Below are 22,243 nucleotides of genomic sequence, written 5' to 3' on the forward strand. Positions count from 1 at the left end.
CTTTTCTCCCTACTGGCATGTTGATGAGTGTTTTGAATATTTGACCAAATTTAACCTAACAAAGAATATAATTGTGCAGCAAAATCTTTAATCCTGAAAGAGGAGGAAGCATAGGAGAAGGAGAAGGACAAGAAGATCCCTTCCTTCCTTCCGATGGAGTTAAGAAACAGAAGGACGAGCACTGTCTGAAAACCAAATTGTAAGAACAAATAGGACTGGATTTATAAAACCTTTAAGTTTGGTATGGAACTCAGCTTATTCACTGAGAATGTGCTCTATGCTCAGGAACCAAATCCCTGTAAATCTTACTAACCAACTACATTGTTATGCCCTCTTCTGTCTAGGAACTTGACAAAAGTCATTTTAGGATACCACTAAATTCTGATTGAAAAAAACATAGATAAGAATTCTAGAAACAAGAGAAAAAATAGGGGAAAAAGCAGCGTATGTTTGTTCACAGCCTTGAGTTTGATTCCTGTTTTGTTATTGTTGGGAAAATGTCCTATCTCAGAGTGGAGGGGTGGGGGTGGGGGTGGGGGTGGGGCAACCATGGGTGCTTCACTGGAATTCCACCCATGCCGAGGTTGAAAAAATTGGGTACTGGACAGTGGAGAGGTGAAGATGGAATATGAGGAACCACCATAGGAGACCAGCGATCTTCTTCTCTAGTCTCATCAACCTGGCTCAGTGAGCTGCTCCAACCCCATCCTAGAGGCAAGTTGAAGTCAAACAGGAAAAGATGGGCATGATCTCAGCACACAAACAGGAAAAATACCAGGGCAGCTCTTCTAGTGCGGTCTGTGCTGCTCACATGGTGTCATGGCGCCGGCGGTGCAGGGAGAGGTGGTCAGAGCGAGAAAAGCTACGGTTGCAGTCTGTGCACCTGAAGGGCTTGATGCCTGTGTGCTTGCGGAAATGGCGGGTGAGCTCATCTGAGCGAGCAAATTTCCAGGAGCAGCCATCCCAGGTGCATTTATAAGGCTTCTCTCCTAAAAAAAAAAAAAAGGGAATATGACAAAACAGAGTCAGAGAAGAAATGTGTGGACACTGGAAAGATACCAGAATACATAACCTTTTATCAAGTCTTTAGTCAAAAGGTGAGGCAATCACTTCGAATACATACTCTTGTTCACCTTTACAGAAGTCCTAAAGAGAAGCCAAGATGGCAAAGTGGAAAGCACATAGGCTGTGGCTCAAACAGACCTTTGCTTGAATCCTGGCTCTACTACATACTATCTATGTGACCTTAGATAAATCAGTTTTCCCTGGTGGAGTCTCTGTTTTATCATCTCTAAAGGGGGGGATAAAAATACCTCATAGGGTTACTTAAAACATTTTCTTGGGCCCAGCCTCATGGCCTAGTGGTTAAGTTTAGCACACTCCAGCTCTGCTACAGAGTTCAGTTTCCCATGTGGACCTACATGGCCAGTGAGTGGACATGCTGTGGCTGTGATTCACATACAAAATAGAGGAATATTGGCACAGATGTTAGCTCAGGGAAATCTTCCTCAGCACACACACAAAAATTCCTTTTAAAACACAGCTAGTAAATGATAAAACTAGGATCCAAACCTAGATCTTTGGCACTTTCCCCTGTACCACACCGTAGTAACCACATGCTCTTCTCTAATACCTCCCAACAAATAGTCTAAAATAGAGCCATACATACAGGAAGAATGTGTGATTCACTAAAGTGGGCCCTCAGCTAAGGTTACAGGCCTTCTTCTGTGTAAAGTCAGAAACTCAAGGGCATGGAACTGGTGAGAAGTGTCAAGTGAAATGTTTTGAAATAACTCCACGCTCAATATCTCCTGGTTGCATGTGGGTTATATATGGAATATGTATGCTTCAGATAGAAAGCAAAATGAAAAAAGGAGTATAAAAAACATTAACACAGTATGACCCTATTATGGTATATAGACCATACACCACACATTTATATACTCAGAATAAAAGCAATGTCAACATACTTAAATACATACTATGAGAAATTATTAAGTGAATATCTGGAAAGTGAGGATGAAAATGGTGGGAAGAGGACTTTTCCTTTTTTACTTTTCACCTTTCTGTATTGTTTGAATGTTTTAAAAATTATGATGTTATATCTTATGATAAAAATTTTAAAATAAAAAGGAAAGAAACTATATGAGAAAAAATGAATATTAACTCTGGTTCAGTCTAGGTCATAGGATTAATGTTTGTTTTCTTTTTAATGTGTTTCTCTATTTCCCATCTTCTACAATGAGCATGTAGTATTTTATAATCATAAATAAGCAATAATGCAGACACAAAATGCCTTGGTATTATAATGGTCTCTCTTCCTCTGGCTCTTTCTCCACTTTCTCCTTATAAATTCTCCACAGGACTTAATTTTATGCTGCTCTAAATTCTGGTGGCAATCCGGTTTGCACATACTGTTTTTCAACTTACTGCTCATCACCTACCAGTCCTCCCAAGTGTTTACTAATTAATCACACAGCTTTAAAATAATGGGCAACAGACTGGAATTTATCAGCTCAAGTTTTGGACCATACCCAGGCAAGCATTTTCAGGACTAGATGTCAATTGCTGACCATTTAAATATTCAGAAATTGCTGCATTAGCTGCTAAGAAGAAAGATAGAGTTGGACGTGTTGACACCAAAAGGTGGGCAATGAATTGTTATCAAATGAAAAGAAAAATTACTGAATGGTTGCACACACACACACAGAGGGATCCCATTTATGTTTTCTAAACTCCTGTGCCTCTGTGTCTCTTTGTTTCTGACTCTCTCTCTCTCTCTCTCTCTCAGACATACTCACCAGACAAAGAGAAAAGATCTGGAAGAGTATACAGAAAATTAACAGTGGGAGGGAGACTGGGACTACAGAATGTGTCGAGAGTGTGTAAATGAGATTTTCACTTTTTGGTCTATGTAATTCTATCCCATCTCCACATCTCCCAACTGTCGCATTGCTATAAATTTTCTTGCAATCTCTCAGGAATTTCTCCTGAGAATTCCTATCTTCTCTACATCCAAATGAAGAAAGTTTGACTTGTAAAACGGTGACACATTGTGGTTGTGGGAGCTCATTACTAGAATACACAGATTACTGGTCAGCAAGGAGACCAATTTTCCTATTTCAAAAGCAGTGACCTTTCATTATAATTGAAATTATAATTGAGTATAGTTGAAAACGCTCTTGTTTGTGCCAATGCACTTCACACAACATAACTCATGCCCTCCATGAACATATCATCTAAACTGAAGAACAAAACATACATAGGGAAAATAATTCATAACATCATGTGTACATAGTAACTATATGACAAAGAGAGTTAAATGTAAAATAAATTCCAAGGCTAGATGGAACTGTGGGTTCATGTGAAGGCATTGAGCTGGAGGCATGGGTAGATTTAATCTAATTAATTAATTAATTAATTAATATATTTATGAAGGTAACATTGGTTTATAACATTGTATGAATTTCAGGTGTACATCATTATATTTTGATTTCTGTATAGACTATATTGTGTTCACCACCTAAAGTCTAGTTTCCAGCCATCGCCATACAAAAGTCCCCCTTTACCTCTTCTACCCTCCCCTGACTCTCCTTCCCCTCTAGTAACCACCAATCTGTTCTCTGCATCTATGTTTATTGTTGTTTTTAATCTTCCTCATATGAGTGAAATCATATGATATTTTTCTTTCTCTATTGGAGTTATTTTGCTTAGCGTAATAACATTAAGGTCCATCCATGTTGTCACAAATGACATTTCATCTTTTAAAAAGCTGAGTAGTATTCCATTGTGTGCATGTGTGTGTGTGTGTATGTGTGTATATATACATATATATACCACATCTTTTTTATCCATTCATCTGTCAGTGGGCACTTAGGTTGCTACCAAGTCTTGGCTATTGCAAATAATGCTGCAATGAAAATTGGGGTACGTACATCTTTTTGACTTAAAGTGTCTTCGTACACTTTGGATAAATAACCAGAAGTGAAATAGCTGGATCATATGGTAGTTTTATTCTCAGTTTTTTGAGGAATCACCATACTGTTTTCCCTAGTGTCTGTACCAGTTTGCATTCCCACCAGCAGTGTATGAGGGTTCCCTTTTCTCCACAACCTCTCCAACACTTGTTATTTCTTGTCTTTTTAATAATAGCCATTCCCATGGATGTGAGGTGATATCTTGTGGTTTTGATTTGCATTTCCCTAATAATTAGTAATGTTGAACATCTTTTCATAGTCTGTTGGACATCTGTATGTCTTCTTTGAAAAAATGTCTGTTCAGATCTTCTGCTCAGTTTTTAATTGTGTTCGTCTTTTTCTTGCTTTGTATAAGTTCTTTGTATATTTTGGATATTAACCACTTATCAGATATGATATGCAAATATGTTTTCCAAGTCAGCAGGTTGTCTTCTTTTGTAGATGTTTCCCTTTGCTGTGAAGAAGCTTTTAAGTTTGATGTAGTCTCATTTGTTTATTTTTTCTTTTGTTTCCCTTGTCTGAGGAGACATATTCAAAAAGATATTGCTAAGATCAATTTAAAAGAGCATATTACCTATGTTTTCTTCTAGGAATTTACAGCTTCAGGTCTCATCTTCAAGTTTTTAATCCATTTTGAGTTAATTTTGTGTGTGTTGTAAGACAGTGGTCTACCTTCATTTTTTTGTATGTGTCTGTCCATTTTCCCCAACATCATTTATTGAAGAGACTTTTCTTTCTCCATTGTATGTTCTTGGATCCTTTGTCAAAAATTAGCAGTCCATAGGGGCCAGCCCTGTGGCTGAGTGGTTAAGCTTCCACACTCCATTTTGGCAGCTTGGGGTTCACTGGTTCGGATCCCAGGTGCGGACCTACGCACCACTCATCAAGCCATGTTGCAGCGGCATCCCACATAGGAAGAACTAGAATGACCTACAACTAGCACATAAACTATGTACTGGGCCTTTAGGGAGAAAAAAAAGACAGGAAGATTGGCAAGAGATGTTAGCTCAGGGTCAATATTCCTTGCAAAAAAAAGTATACTTAAAAAAATTAGCTGTCCATAAATGTGTGGGTTTATTTCTGGGATTTCAATTCTGTTCCATTGATCTGTGTGTCTGTTTTTCTGCCAGTACTATCATGATTTGATTACTATATCTCTGTAGCATATTTTGAAATCAATGAGTGTGATACTTCCACTTTTGATTTTTTTTCCTCAAGAGTGCTTTGGCTATTTGGGGTCTTTTATTGTTCCATACAAATCTTATGATGCTTTGTATCTATTACAGTGAAAAATGTCATTGGATTTCAATAGAGGTTGCATTGAATCTGTAGATTGCTTTAGGTAATACGGATGTTTTAACTATGTTAATTCTTCCAATACATGAGCACAGAATATCTTTCCATTTCTTTGTCTCTTCTTTGATTTCTTTTAAAAATATACTGTAGATTTCACTGTATAGATCTTTCATCTCCTTGGTTAAATTTACTCCTAGCTATTTTATTCTTTTTGTTGCAATTGTAAATGAGACTGTACTCTTGATAGCTCTTTCTGCTAGTTCCTTGTTAGTATATAAAATGCAATTGATTTTTGTATGTTGATTTTGTACCCTGAAAATTTGCTGTATTTATTTACTATTTCTAACAGCTTTTTGTTGGATTTTTTAGTTTTCCATATAAAAATTTGTGCCATCCAAAATCAGTGACAGTTTTACTTCTTTACTTCCAATTTGGATACATTTCATTTCTTTTTCTTGTTTAATGTTCTGGCTAGGACTTCCAATACTATGTTGAATAAGAGGAGCAAGAATGGGCATCCTTGCATTGTTTCTGTTGTTATTTTAAATGGATGCTGAATCTTGTCAAATGCTTTACCTGCATCTATTGAGATGATCATGTGATTTTTATACTTCTTGCTGTTAAAGTGGTATATCACATTGATTGATTTGTTGATGTTGAACCATCCTTGCATCCCTGGAATAAATTCCACTTGATCATGATATATAATCCTTTTAATGTATTGTTGTATTCAATTTGCTAATATTTTGTTGAGGTTTTTTGTATCTATGTTCATAAGCAATATTGGCCTGTAATTTTCTTTTCTTTTGATGTCCTTGGCAGGTGTTGGCATCAGGTAATGTTGGCCTCACAAAATGAGTTAGGAAGTGTCCCCTGCTATTCAATTTTTTTGGAAGAGTTTGAGAAGGACTGGTATTAAATCTTCTTAGAATGTTTGGTAGAATTCACCAGAGAAGCTGTCTGCTCCTGCACTGCTGTTTGTTGGGAGGTGTTTGATTACAGTTTCAATCTCTTTACTAGTGATCACTCTATTCAGATTATCTATTTATTCTTGACTCAGTTTTGGAAGGTTGCACACTTCTAAGAATTTATGCATTTTTTTGTACCTCATCCAATTTGTTAGTGTATGGCTGTTCTTAGTTTCCTCTTATAATCCTTTTATTTCTGTAGTATCCATTGTAATTTATCTTTTGTTTCTGATTTCATTTATTTGAGCCCTCTCAGCTTTTTTCTTAGTGACTCTAGCTAAAGTTTTGCCAGCTTTGTTTATCTTTTTAAAAAAACTACCTCTTAGTTTCATTGATCTTTCTGTTGTCTTTTTAGTCTCTATTTTCATTTATTTCTGCTTTGATTTTTATTACATCTTTCATTTTACTGACTTTGGGCTTCATTTGTTCTTTTTCTAGTTCTTTAGGGGTAATTTTAGATTGTTTATTTGAGATTTTTCTTGTTTTTAAAGGTAGGCCTGTATTGATATAAACTTCCCTCTTTGTACTACTTTTGTTGCATCCCATAGATCTTGGTATCTTGTGTTTTCATTTTTATTTGTCTCCAGATCCAGGTATTTTTTAATTTCTCCTTTGATTTCTTCATTGAACCAATAGTTGTTCAGTAGCATTTTGTTTAGTTTCCACATATTTGTGACTTTTCCAGCTTTCTTGTTGTAATTGATTTCTATTGTCATATCACTGTTGTAGGAAAAGGTGCTTGATGTAATTTCAATCTTCTTTAATTTATTGAGACTTCTTTAGTTTCCCAAAATATGGTCTATCTTCAAGAATGTTCCATGTGCACTTGAGAAGAATGTGCATTCTGCTGTTTTTGGATGGATTGTTCTCTATATATATATCTATTAACTTCATCTGGTCTAATGTTTCATTTAAGGCCAATCAGTGTTTCCTTGTTGACATTCTGTCTGAATGATCTATCCATTTATGTAAGTGGGGTATTAAAGTCCCCTACTATTATTGCATTACTGTCAGTTTCTCCCTTTAGATCTGTTAATAATTGCTTTATATACTCTTGTGGTTCTATGTTAGGTGCATATATATTAATAAATGTTATGTCTTCTGATGGATCTTCCTCTTTGTTATTATATAATGCCCATCTTTGTATCTTTTCTTTCTTCGTTTGAATTCTATTTTATCTGATATAAGTATGGCTACATCTGCTTTGTTTTGGTTGCCATTTTCTTGGAGTATCATCTTCCATCACTTCAATTTGAGCCTATGTTTGACTTTAGAGTTGAGATGGGTCTCTTGGAGGCAGCATATTGCTGGGTCTTGTTTTTTAATTCATTAGCTAGTCTGTGTCTTTTGATTGCTGAATTCAATCCATTTACATTTAGAGAGATTACTGGTATATGAGGACTTAATACTGATATTTTACGCTTGTTTTCTGATTATTCTATATTTTGATTATTTACTTTTCCTTGTATATCTGCCTGCAATTTGTTTCATGTTTTTTCTTCTGATGTTGTTTCTCAGTTTCCTCTTTTTTATGTTTTGTGACTCTGCTCTGAATCCTTGTTTTGTGGTTACCATGGTGTTTGTATAAAAGGTCTCGTAGATAAGATAGTTCTTTTTCTGGTGATAGCATCTTATGTTCATTGGCCTTTTCATCTTCACTTTCTATGCTTTTGTTGTCATAAATTATCCCTTTTTGCATTGTGAGTTTGTTACCAAATTCAAGCAGTTATAGTTACTTTTAATGCTTCTTTTCCCTTTAAGCTTTATGATTTAATTAAGTGTTTACTAGCTTATTCTGAAATAGAGCTGCAATCTTTTGCTTTTGTCTATTTATTACCTTTCTCAGAGCTTTGTATACCTTTCTCTTTTCATTTCAGGCAAGGGAACTTCTTTCAACATTATTAGTAAGGCAGGTCTAGTGGTGATAAACTCCCTCTGCTTTTGTTTGTCTAGGAAACCCTTTATTTCTCCTTGAAATCTGAAAGCTAACTTTGCTGTGTAGAGTATTCTTGGATGACAGTTTTTATCTTTCAATATTTTGAGTATATCTTTCCACTCTCTCCGAGCTTGTAGGGTTTCTTCTTAGAAAAATGCTTATAGACTAATGGGGGTTCCTTTGTAGCTTGTTTTCTTTATCTCCTTGGATACTTTTAATAATCCTTTTTTGTCACTGATCTTTGACAGTTTTATTATTATGTATCTTGGAGAAGGTCTTTTTGCATTGAGATAACTGAGTGTTCTATTGGCTTTATGGATCTGTATATCCAGTTCCTTCCCTAGATTTGCGAGTTCTTTGCTATTATTTCTTTAAATAAGCTCTCTGCTCCCTTCTCTCTCTTCTCCTTCTGGGATACCCATTATCCTTATGTTGCCCTTTCTAAAGGATAATTCTCTTAGAATTCCTATATTGAAAAAAAATCTTGGAGTGATGTCAGCATCATGGCAGAGTGAACTTGCCTGGGATTCTCTTCCCTCCAACATACAACAAAATGAGACATTCATAGTCCAACAGAGGACATCCTAACACAACAGAAAAACATCAGAGAGACAGACAAAGTCATATAATGGAGGGTGGAGAGGCTGGAGCTCCCCTTGTAAGAGCTGGAATGGGGTAAGAGAAAACTTCACTCCTTACCCTAATAGACTGCAATCTGCAACCGTGGGAGGCCTCTGAGAGGGAAGGAACTGGGGAGGGGGCTTTCATTTGTGGGAAAATCAATGACCCCGAGCTCCCATGCAGCTGAGAGGGGAGACCTCTACTGGAGCAAGAGCTTTCACGAGGGGTGACCTCATTAAGCCAACACCTCAGGAAAGAAGATAGCAAGAGCAGAGTGAGAAAGTCCCGAGAGTATGCAGGAGAAAGTGCCACTTCCCCAACCCACCTCGCACCCGTTCCAGCATCAGCGACCTTGGCTGAAGACAGAGGGCTCAGAATACATGGCTCTTCACTCCCACCCAGTGGCAACAGGTAGTAAATGCAACCAAATAATGGCAGGATGCGTAAGACCAGAGCCAAACACTCTAGCAATATCAAACATTATATTAAATCTCCAACTAGAGAGAAAATGATAAGTATCCAGAACTCAGTCCTGAGGACACAGAAATATGTAATCTAAACGACAATGAATTCAAAATAACTATCATCAAAACACTCAATGAGGTAAAAGAGAATGAAGAGAAACAATTCAATGAGTTCAAGAGGTACTTCACAAAAGAAATTAAAACTATAAAGAAGAATCAGTCAGAAATATTAGAGATGAAAGACACAATGGAAGAGATAAAATATGGATTCCCTGAACACTCAAGTGGACATCATAGAGGAGCATATCAGCATAATCGAAGATAGACACGTTGAAATGCTCCAGAGAGAGGAGGAAAGAGAAGAAAGACTAAAAAGAAATGAAGAAAGTCTATGGGAAATATCCAAATCATTTAGGAAATGTAACATAACAATTATAGGTATTCCAGAAGAAGAGAAGAATGGAGCAGAAAGTGTGTTCAAAGAAATAATAGCAGAGAACGTCCCAAATCTAGGGAAAGATGGAAATCCATGTGGAAGAAGCTGCCAGATCTCCTAGATATCTAAATGTAAAAAGACTCACTGCAAGGCCTATAGTAGTAAAACTGGCAGAAATGAATGACAAAGAAAAATTCTAAGGGGAACAAGGCAGAAGAAAATAACATACAATGGAACCCTTATCAGGCTTTCAGTGGATTTCCCTGCAGAAACATTACAAGCTAGGAGAGAATGGAATGACATATTCAAATCTTTGAAAAACAAAAATATTCAGTCAAGAATACTGTATCCAGTGAAAATATCCTGCAGATATGATGGAGAAATAAAAACTTTCTGAGACAAACAAAAGCTAAGGGAGTTCATAGCAATGAGACCCCCCCCCCCATAATAAATCATCAAGAAGGCTCTCATACATGAAAAAAATGGAGAAAGGGGTTACAAAGCATGGAGTAAGGAGATAAATAGGTAGTCACAATCAGAATAAGTTAACAAATACTCAAATATAGCATTAAAAAGAAAGGGAGGGTAAACACCAAAAACAAGGATAATCCTGTAATTTTAGCTACAAACTCACAACACAAGATGGAATAAGATGTGAGAAAAACAACTTAGGAGGGGAGGAGGAAAGTATTGAATCGATTTAGACTAAGGAAATAAGAGACCATCAGAAAATGCACTATCTTATATATGAGATTCTGAATACAAACCTCATGGTAACCACTAAACAAAAAAAAAAACCAGAACAGAGACAGAAATAAATAAGGAGAAAACAAGGAAATGCATCATAAAAAAACTACATAATTCAATGGGTAGATCAAAACACACAAGACAAGAAACAAAGGAAATGCAGGACAACTGGAAAATGAGTGATAAAGACAGCATTAAGCCCTCATATAACGATAATCACTGTAGGTGTAAATGGATTGAATTCTCCAATAAAAAGACAAAGAGTGGCAAGATGAATTAAAGGACAAGACCCAACATATACTGCCTCCAGGAAACACATCTCAGCCCCAATGACAAACTCAGGCTCAGAGTGAAGGGATGGAAGACAATACTCCAAGCTAAAGGCAAACAAAAGAAAGTAGGTGTTGCAATACTTATATCAGACAAAGTAGACTTCAAGATAAAGCAGGTAAAGAGAGACAAAGAGGGGCAGTATATAATGATCAAAGGGACACTCCATCAAGAAGAAATAATACTTATAAATATCTATGCACCTACCACAGGATCACCAAAGTTCATAAAGCAACCATTAACAAACATAAAAGAGGATATTAATAATAACAGAATAATAGGAGGGGACCTCAACACTCCACACACATCAATGGATAGACCATCCAAAGAGAAAATAAACATGGAAACAGTGGAATTAAATGAAAAGCTAAACAAGTTTGACTTAATAGATATATACAGAACACTATCCAAAAACAGCATAATACACATTCTTCTGAAGTGCGTATGGAACATTCTCAAGGATAGATGATATGTTGTGAAACAAGGCAAGCCTCAATAAATTTAAGAAGATTAAAAGTATAGCAAGCATCTTTTCTGATCACAATGCTATGAAGCTAGAAATTAGTTACAAGAAAAAAGCTGAGAAATAGACAAACATGCTATTGAACAACCAAGTGATGATTGAATAAATTAAAGAAGAAATGAAAAAATATCTGGAGACAAATGAAAATGATAACATACCATACCAACTCACATGGGATGCAGCAAAAGCCACATTAAGAGGGAAATTGATCACAACTAAGGTATACCTTAACAAACAAGAAAAATCCCAAATCAGCAATCTCAAATTATACCTAACCGAATTAGAAAAAGAACAAAGTATGCCCAAAGTCAACAAAAGGAGAGAAATCATAAAAATCAGAGCATAAATAAATGCTATTGAAACAAAAAAGGCAGTAGAAAGGATCAATGAAACAAAGAGCTGGTTCATTGAGCAGATAAATAAAATTGACAGCCCCCTAGCCAGACTTACAAATAAAAAAAGAGAGAAAGCTCAGAGAAACAACATTAGAAATGAAAGAGGAGAAATAACAACGGACACCACAGAAATACAATGAATTATAAGAGAATACTATGAAAAACTCTATGTCAACAAAATGGATAATCTAGAGGAAATGGATAAATTCTTAGATTCTTACAACCTCCCAAAGCTGAATCAAGAAGATTAGATAATCTGAATAGGCCAAATACAAGGAAAGAGATTGAAAGAGTAATCAAAAACATCCCAAAGTATAAAAGCCCAGGACCTGACAGTTTCCTTGGGGAATTCTACCAAAGTTTCAGAGAGGATTTAATACCTCTCCTTCTCAAGCTATTCCAAAAAATTAGGGAAGATGGAATGCTTCCTAACACATTCTAGAAGGCCAACATCACTCTGATACCAAAGCCTGACAAGGACAACACAAAAAAGGAAAACTACAGGCCAATATTGCTGATAAACATAGATGCAAAAATCCTCAACAAAGTTCTGGCAACCCGAATTCAGCAATACATCAAAAGGAGCATACATCATAATCAAGTGGGATTTATAACAGGGGCACAGGGATGTTTCAACATCTGCAAATCAAGGTGATACACCACTTGAACAGACTGAGGAATAAAAATTAGATTATCATCTCAATAGAAGCAGAGATAGCATTTGACAAGAAGCAACAACCATTTATGATAAAAACTCTTAACAAAATGGAGATCGAAGGAACTTACATAATAAACGGCATATATGGCAAAGCCACAGCCAACATCATATTCAATGGGCAAAAACTTAATGCTATTCCTCTGAGAACAGAACAAGACAAGGATGCCCACCATCCCCACTCTTATTCAACATAGTACTGGAGGTTTTGGCCAGAGCAATTGGCAAGAGAAAGGAATAAAAGGACTCCAAATAAGGAGTGAAGAAGTGAAACTCACACTGTTTGAAGATGCCGTGATCTTCAATATAGAAAACACTAAAGAATCCATCAGAAAACTATTAGAAATAATTAACAACTACAGTAAGGTTGCAGGTACTAAATCAACTTACAAAAATCAGTTGCATTTCTATACTCTAATAATGAACTTACAGAAAGGTAACTCAGGAACACAATTCTATTTTCAATCGCAACTAAAAGAATAAAGTACTTAGGAACAAATTTAACCAAGGAGGTGAAGGACTTATACAGTGAAAACTACAAGTCATTACAGAAAGAAATTGATAGTGACATAAAGAGATGGAAAGAGATTCCATGCACATGGACTGGAAGAATGAACATAGTTAAAATATCCATACTACCCAAAGCAATCTACAGAATAAATGCAGTCTCAATCAGAATCCCAATGACATCTTCATGGATATCGAATCCTAAAATTCATATGGAGCAACCAAAGTCCTAGAATTGCTAAAGCAATCCTGAGAAAAAAGGACAAATCTTGAGGTATCACAATCCATGACTTAAAAATGTACTACAAAGCCATAGTGATCAAAACCTCATGGTATTGGTACAAAAACAGGCACAGAGAACAGTGGAAGAGAACTGAAAGCCCAGAAATAAAACCACACATCTATAGACAACTAATCTTCGACAAAGGTGTGAAGAACATACAATGGAGAAAAGATAGTCTCTTCAATAAATGGTGCTGGGAAAATGGACAGCCACATGCAAACGAATGAATGTAGACCATTATCTCACAGCATACATAGAAACAAACTCAACATTGATCAAACGCTTGAAGATAAGTCCTGAAACCATAAAACTCCTGGAAGATAATATAGGTAGTACAACTCTTTGACATCTAATGTAAAAGGATCTTTTTAACTCCCATATCTTCTCAGACAAGGGAAACAAAAGAAAAAATAAACCACTGGGACTTCATCAGACTAAAGAGCTTCTGCAAGGCAAAAGAAAGTAGGATCAAAACAAAAGACAACCCACCAATTGGGAGAAAATATTTGCAAATCATATATCTGACATGGGGTTAATCTCCATAATACATAAGGAACTCACACAACTGAACAACAAAATAACAAACAGCCTGATCACAAAATGGGCAGAGGATATGAACAGACATTTTCCCAAAGAAGATATACAGATGGCCAATAAACACATGAAAAGATGTTCAACATCACTAATCATCAGGGAAATGCAAATCAAAACTACACTAAGATACCACCTTTATGCCTGTTAAAATGGCTATAATCACTAAGACTAAAAATAACAAATGTTGGAGAGGATGTGGAGAGAAGGGAACTCTCATACACTGCTGGTGGGAATGCAAACTGTTGCAGTCACTATGGAAAACACTGTGGAGATCCTTAAAAAAACTAAAAATAGAACCACCATATGACCCCGACATCCTACCACTGGGTGTCTACACAAACAATTTACAATCAACTATCCAAAGTAACACACGCACCCTCCATGGTCATTGTAGCACTATGCACAACAGCCAAGACCTAGAAACAATCCAAGTGCCCAATGACTGATGATTGGATAAAGAAGATGTGGTATATATATACAATGGAATACTATTTAGCCATAGAAAAGACAAAATCATCCCATTTGCAACAACATGGAATGACCTGGAGGGAATTATGCTAAGTGAAATAAGCCAGACTGAGAAAGACAAACACCAGATGATTTCACTCATCTGTGGAATATGAACAAACACATGGACAAATAAAACAGTCCAGTGGTTACCAGGGGAACAGGGGTGAGGGATGGGCACAGGGGTGAGGGGGAGCACTTACGTGGTGTTAGTCACGAAATAATGTAGATCTGAAACCTCACACTCATGTAAACTTTTATGAACTCAAGAAAAAGAACACACAAAAGAACCACAGTGTTAACACACGCTTTTGCAAAAAAACTAAAAATTTTAAAAGTATGTAGAGTGGCATGTATGAATCCTTTCACCCATGTTTTGATTCAGAAGTTGCTTGGTGGAGGTAGGAGAGGCACACAGGAGTTCATTATAGTATGCTGTATACCTTTTTATATCTGAACTATTTCATTAAAATGTGACAGTCTTTCCGTTTCTTTGCCACTCATCCTCTTTGTTAGAAGAACTACTATTAAAGACAACCCTGATGGCCTAGTGGTTAAGTTTTCCACACTCCTCTTCAGTGGCCTGGGTCCATTTCCTCGGTGCAGAACCACACCACTCGTCTGTCAGCGACCATGCTGTGGGGTGGCTCACATAGAAGAATCAGAAGAACATACAACTATACACAACTATGTACTGGGACTTTGGGGGTGGGGAAAAAGAAAAAAGGAGGAAGATTGGCAATAAATATTAGCTTACAGTGAATATTCTCCTGCAAAAAGTAAAATTATATATAAAAAAAGAAAAACTATTAACAGTTTATTGTGTACTCGTTTTTCTAGAACTTTTTTTCATGTTTCCAAACATATAAATACACACACACACACACACACACACACAGATCTTATCTCTCTCTCCTCTTCTATCTGCATCATTTCTAGGTTTCTATCTCTGAGCTGGCTTATTCTCACTTCTATATTGTCTATTTCCAATGCTTTCTAATACATTCTTCATCTCATTTTGAATTTCTCAGCTCCAGAATTCTTGTTTGGTTCTTTTTAGAGTTTCAATCTCTTTGGTAAAGTATTCCTCCTGTTCATTGATTTTATCCCTGAGCTTATTGAACTGCTTTTCTGAGTTTTCTTGAGCCCATTGCGTTTCTTCATGACAGCTATTTTGAATTCTTTATCAGGTAGATCACAATCTTCCATGACTTTATGGTTGGTTTTTGGAGATTTGATATTTTCTTTTTGTGATGCCATGTGACCATGGGTTTTTGTGGTTCTTGCTGAGTTACTCCTCTGCTGGCACATTTCTAGTACTCCTTTTGTTACTTAGGTATAGCTTTGTTTTGACTGAAATTTTTCAACTGGTTGGAGGTTAGAGGCCTTTCTTTTGCTTTTCAGTAGGTGGCACTATCAGCACTAAGTTTTTGGTTTCTTTTACCTGAGCTGCCTCTGGCTATATTTGAGGACCTGCATGTTCCTTCCTCCAGTCTCTATTTGAAGTGTTGTTGTTACTCTTGTTGTCACTACCTGTGCCTCTGAGGGTTACTGATGCCTTTCTGTTGCCCATATTACTGTGGTCCTTGGCTTTTCCACTAAGAGTACAGGGATGGCTGGCTCCTTGGCCACATGTAGGATCACCTAGGCTGGAAGCTCTGCCACCATGGCTGGGGAGTGGGAGAGTGGGGAGGGAGCTGAGTTCACAGGACACCACCTCTGCTGTTGTCTGCTACGTTGTGGACACAAGTGCCATTGAAATTGGTATGTCAGATTCCTGTGCATGCCTCCACTGCTGCTATGAGGCTCTGAGCCATGGCCAGGGACCTGGGATCATAGGGTTCCACCTATGATGCTGCTCTGATCCCTGTGACTGCAGATGCCACTATGGCTAACTGGCTAGAGACACTTGTGCCTTTGTTGCTGTCCTCAGGGTTCCCTTGGCCTGGAGGCAGCTGGCTCAGCTGACACAGCTGAGGGATCCAAGTGTCCTGGGATCTGCCTGTGCCATTCTTCCATTTAGATTCCTCTATCTTCTCTACTCCACGTATTCTTTGTATGTACTACTGTGTGGATCTCTCTGGCATCCTGGTGTATTGGTAGCCTTTGCTGGGTTATGGATGTTTTACTTGCTATAGATTGAAGGGGAGGGACAAAGGGATCCTTTCATGCTGCCATGATGATGACATCTCCATGGGTAGGTTTTAGAGGGTGGAAAATATGGTAAAAAGCAACCCAGTAAGTTGGGGACATGGGCTGATAAGGTAGTACAATGAATGTTACATAGGGTCAGTCATCCTGAGGCACAGGGTATCTGTATAGGAGTGCGATGAAATGATCCCTATTATAAAGGCCAAACTGCAGAATTTGGATTTTAGCATGAAAGGTAATGACATAACAAAGGGCAGGGGGCAGTGAGAGTAGTTTGCCTCAGGTATAGGCAAGAAGGGAGATGGATTGACTACACTTTAAAAACAATAATAAAATAAAATAAAAGTGAATTTGTTCTTTGTTATCATCCTGTTCCAATTGTAAACAATGTCAATGATAAAATACTCCTTCCTGCCATGACAGACAGCTCCAACCACCCTCTCCCTCTTGGTACACTAGTATCTGAAGGCAATGGTTGGGGGGAATGGGTAAAACTGAAAAATTTTGAACTCAAGAGTAGCTTAGTCAAAGATGTACATTGAAATGATCTAGGCATGGTAAGATGGATTACAATGAATAGAAAGGTACCAGGGTAACTCTACTTGTCTGGCACATAAAGACAGTGCTAAAATTAATTATTTATTGAATTGATGAAGCAATCAAGCATAAATGTAACAGAAGATTCAAGTAAATAAAATCAGAAATGAAAGAAGAGTCGCTATAATATATGCCTCAGAAATAAAAAGTATAATAAGGGACAATTATAAATAATTTCATGTAAACAAACTAGATAACTTAGAGGAAACAGACAAATTTCTAGTAACACACAACCTACCAAAACTGAATAAAAAAGAAATAGGACGCCTGAACAGGCTAATAACAAGTAAGAAGATTGAATCAGTAATCAAAAATCTCCCAAGAAAGAAAAGCCCATGACCAGAAGGCTTCATGGATGAATTCTACCAAACATTCAAAGAAGAATTCATACCAATTCTTCTTAAACTCTTCCAAAAACTGGAAAAGGAGAGAACACTTTCAAACTCATTCTATGAGTGTAGCATCACCCTGATACCAACACCAGACAAAGCATTACAAGAAAAGAAAACTACAGGCCAATATCCCTGGTGAATGTAAACGCAAAACCCCCAATAAAATACTATCAAGCTGAATTCAACAGTACATTAAAAGGATCACACACACACACACACACAAATTCATCCCCGGGATGATGCAAGGATGGTTCAATCAATCAATCAAAGCAATACAACAGGTTAACAAAAATCAAGAAAAAAATCACATCATCATCTTAATAAATGCAGAGAAAGCATTTGACAATCAACATTCATTCAGAATGAAAACTCTCAACAAAATAGGTATATAACGAACTTACCTCAACACAATAAAAGTCATATATAACAAATGCACAGCCAGCATCATAATCCATGGGGAAAAACTGAAAGCTGTTTCCCTGAGACCCAGTACAAGGCAAGGATGCCCACATTTCCCATTTCTTTTCAAGACAGTACTGGAACTCCTAGCCAGAGCATTAGACAATAAAGAAAAAAAAAAGGCATACAAATTGGAAAGAAAGAAGTAAAATTATCTCTATTTTCAGATGATATGATCACATACATAGAAAACTGCAAAGACTAAAAAACAAAAGCCACTAGAACTAATTAAAGAATTCAGTAAACTTGCAATATACAAAATCAACATACAAAAATCAATCAATTTCTATACACAAAAAACAAAATGTCTGAAACGAAAATCAAGAAAATAATCCCATTCACAACAGCAACAAAAAATTAAAATACTTAGGAATTAACTAACAAGGTGAAAGACGTACACAGAAAATTATAAAACACTGATGGAAGAAATTTAAAAAGACACAGATAAATGGAAAGACATACCATGTTAATGGATTGAAAGAATTAATATTGTTAAAATATCCATAATACCCCAAATTATCTACAGATTCAATGCAATTCCTACCAGAATTCCAGTGTTGCTCTTTACAGAAATTGAAGAAACAGTCCTACAATTCATATGGAACCACAAAAGACCCAGAATAGCCAAAGAAATTTTGAGGAAGAATAACAAAGCATCACATTTCCTGATTTCAAAATATATTACAAAACTACAGTAATAAAAAATATCCACATCTACAGTCAATTGATCTTCAACAACACACCAATAACAAACAATGGGGAAAGGACAGTCTTCAATAAACGGTGCTGGGAAAACTGCATATCTATATGCAGAAGAATGAAATTGGACCCTTATCTCACACCACATACTAAATTCAACTCAAAATGGATTAAAACAAACATAAAACCTGAAACCATAAAACCATTAGAAGAAAACAGGGGAAAGCTTCTTGACATTGGTATGGGCAATGATCTTTTTGATATGACACCAAAACCACAGGAAACAAAAGCAAAAAATAGACAAATGGGATTCTAACAAACTAAGAAGCTTCTGGACAGCAAAGGAAAAAATCAACAGAGTGAAAAGGAAGTCTACTGAATTGGAGAAAATATTTGTAAACCATATATCTGATAAGGTGTTAACATCCAAAATAAAGGAAATCATTCAATTCAATAGCAAAAAAAAAAAAACCCAAATAACCTGATTAAAAAAATGGATAAAGGACCTGAATAGACTTTTCTCAAAAGAAGACATGAAAATGATCAATAGGTATATAAAAAAGCCAACAGGTGTATGCTCAACTTTGGTAATCATCAGGGAAATATAAATCCAAACCACAATGAGATATCACCTCACACCTTTTACAATGGTTATTATCAAAAAGACAAAAGATAACAAGTGTTGGAGAAGACTGGGAGAAAAAGGAATCCTTTGTACACTCTTGGTAGGACTATATATTGGTACTATGGAAACCAGTATGGATGTTCCTTAAAAAATTAAACATAGGACTACCATATGATCTAGCAATTCCACATTTGAGTATATATCTAAAGGAAATAAAATTAGTATTATCTGCACTCCCATGTTCATTGCAGCATCATTCCCAATAGGCAAGATATGGAAACAAACTAAGTGTCCATCAATGAATGAATGGATAAAGAAGATATATATATATATATATATATATATATATATATATTTCCACATACACATCAAGGATTGGGGGGAGCATGGAGAGAAGTTGGTCAAGGGGTACAAAGTTTCAGTTTTGCAAGATAAGTCCTGGAGATCTAGCGTACAACAATGTAACTATACCTAATATTATACCGTATACTCGAAATTTTATGAGGGTGGATCTTAGGCATTCTCACCACAAAGGTGATGGATATGTTAACTAGCTTGATTGTAGTGTATATTTCACAATGCATACATATATCAAACCACTGAATTACACATCTTAAATATATACAATTTTTGTCAACTGTAACAATAAAGTTAAGAGAAAAAAGAATAAATTAAGACAAAAAGCCTAATGGGGTAGCAGTGAGACTAGAATTAAAGAATATTAATAATAGCTAACAACTATTGAGGGTTTACCGTATGTCAGATACTACTCTAAGTGTTCTACACTACTAATACTTCCAGATAAGGAAACTGAGGCAAAGAAAAGTGAAGTAACTTTCAGGTACTGAGTGGTAGACTGGGATGTCAAGTCCAGACAGTGGAGTTTTACAATTATGCTCTTGGTTATTATGTCTACATTATCAATAAAACAGTTGTTTGAAAGAAGAAATAATATAACTTTAGAAACAAACAACTGAGGGCATAAGAGAATGTTAGGAATCAATGATAAATTTTTTTCAATTATTTTATTGAGATCACAGTGGTATATAACACTGTGTAATTTCAGGTGTACATTATTATTTATCAGTTTCTGTACAGACTACATTGTGCTCACCACCGATAGTCTAATTTCTATATGTCACCATACATATGTGCCCCTTTACCCATTTTGCACCCCCCAGCCCCCTTCTCCACTAGCAACCGCTAATCTGTTCTCTTTATCCACATGTTTGTTTATCTTCCACATGAGTGAACTCATGCAGTGTTTGTCTTTCTCTGTCTGGCTTATTTTGCTTAACTTCATACCCTCAAGGTCCATCTATGTTGTTGCAAATGGGACAATTTTGTCTTTTTTATTGCTGACTAGTATTCCATTGTATATATATACACCACATCTTCTTTATTCATTCATCCATAGAAGGGCACTTGGGTCGCTTCCATGTCTTGGCCATTGTGAAAAATGCTGTAGCGAACATAGGGGTGTATAAATCTCTTTGAATTTTTTATTTCAAGTTTTTTGGATAAATATCCACTAGTGAGAAACCTGGATCATATGGTATTTCTATTTTTAATTTTTTGAGAAATCTCTATACTGTTTTCCATAGTGCCTGTACCAGTTTGCATTCCCACCAGCAGGGCATTAGGGTTCCCTTTTCTCTACATCCTCTCCAACATTTGTTATTTTTTTGTCATGGTAATTATAGCCATTCTGACAGATGTAAGGTGATATCTCATTCTAATTTTGATTTAAATTTCCGTAAGAATTAGTGATATTGAACACCTTTTCATGTGCCTGTTGGCCATCTGTATATTGTCTTCGGAAAAATGTCTGTTCATATCATTAGCCTATTTTTCGATTGGGTTGTTTGTTTTATTGTTGTTGAGTTGTATAAGTTCTTTGCATGTTTTGGAAATTAACTCCTTGTCAGATATACGATTTGCTAATATTTTCTCCCAGTTGGTACACTGTCTTTTCATTTTGTTCATGGTTTCCTTTCCCTTGCAGAAGCTTTTTGCCCTGATGCAGTTCCATTTGTTAATTTTTTCTTTTATTTCCCATGCCTGAATAGACATAGTATTAAAAAAGATGTTGCTAAGATCGATGCCAAAGAGTGTACTGTCTATATTTTCTTCTAGGAGTTTTATGGTTTCAGGTGTTACATTTGCAATTAATTCAATTTTAGTTAATTTTTGTGTATGGTGCAAGATAAATGTCTACTTTCCTTCTTTTGCACATGGCTGTCCAGTTTTCCCAATACCATGTACTGAAGAGACTTTCCTTTCTCCATTGTATGTTCTTGGCTCCTTTGTTGAAGATTAGCTGTCCTTAGATATGTGCTTTTATTTTGGGGCTTTCCATTCTGTTCCATTAATCTGTGTATCTGTTTTTGTGCCAGTACCATGCTGTTTTGATTACTACAGCTTTGTAATATATTTTGAAGTCAGGGATTGTGATGGCTCCAGTTTTGTTCTTTTTTCTCAAGATTGCTTTGGCTATCAGGGTCTTTTGTTGTTCCATATAAATTTTAGGATTCTTTGTTGTATTTCCGTGAAGAATATCATTGGGATTCTGTTTGGAATTGCATTGAATCTGTAGATTGCTTTAGGTAATATGGACATTTTAACTTTGTTTATTCTTTCAATCCATGAGCATGGAATATCTTTCCATTTCTTTACATCTTCTTCAACTGCTTTCAATAACATCTTATAGTTTTTTTATGTATAGGTCTTTCACTTCTTTGGTTAAATTTATTCCTAGATGTTTTATTCTTTTTGTTGTGACTTGGTACCCTGCAACTCTGCTGTGGTTGTTAGTTATTTCTCAGTTTTCTTATGGATTCTTTAGGGTTTTCTATATATAGAATCGTGTCATCTAAAAACAAAGTTTCATTTCTTCCTTTCCAATTTGATCCCCTTTATTTCTTTTTCTTGTCTAATTGCTGTAGTCAAAATGTCCTGTACTATGTTGAATAGGAGTCACAAGAGTGGGCATCCTTGTCTTTTTCCTGTTCGCAGAGAGAT

The 22,243-nt window shown here is 36.2% G+C and overlaps 1 protein-coding gene across 1 annotated transcript in view; it reads right to left on the reverse strand.

Annotated features, from left to right (window-relative positions):
- Positions 1–574: 574 nt before the first annotated feature.
- The window catches only part of KLF8 (KLF transcription factor 8), a 268,709-nt gene continuing 247,040 nt past the window's right edge, over positions 575–22,243 (reverse strand). Inside the window, exon 6 of the mRNA XM_046673630.1 lies at positions 575–989. Within this exon, the coding sequence (XP_046529586.1) occupies positions 808–989 (182 nt within the window). The 3' untranslated portion in view covers positions 575–807. The remainder of the gene's footprint in view (positions 990–22,243) is intronic.

The sequence above is a fragment of the Equus quagga genome, chromosome 10, assembly GCF_021613505.1.
Source record: "Equus quagga isolate Etosha38 chromosome 10, UCLA_HA_Equagga_1.0, whole genome shotgun sequence".
Classification (NCBI taxonomy): domain Eukaryota; kingdom Metazoa; phylum Chordata; class Mammalia; order Perissodactyla; family Equidae; genus Equus; species Equus quagga.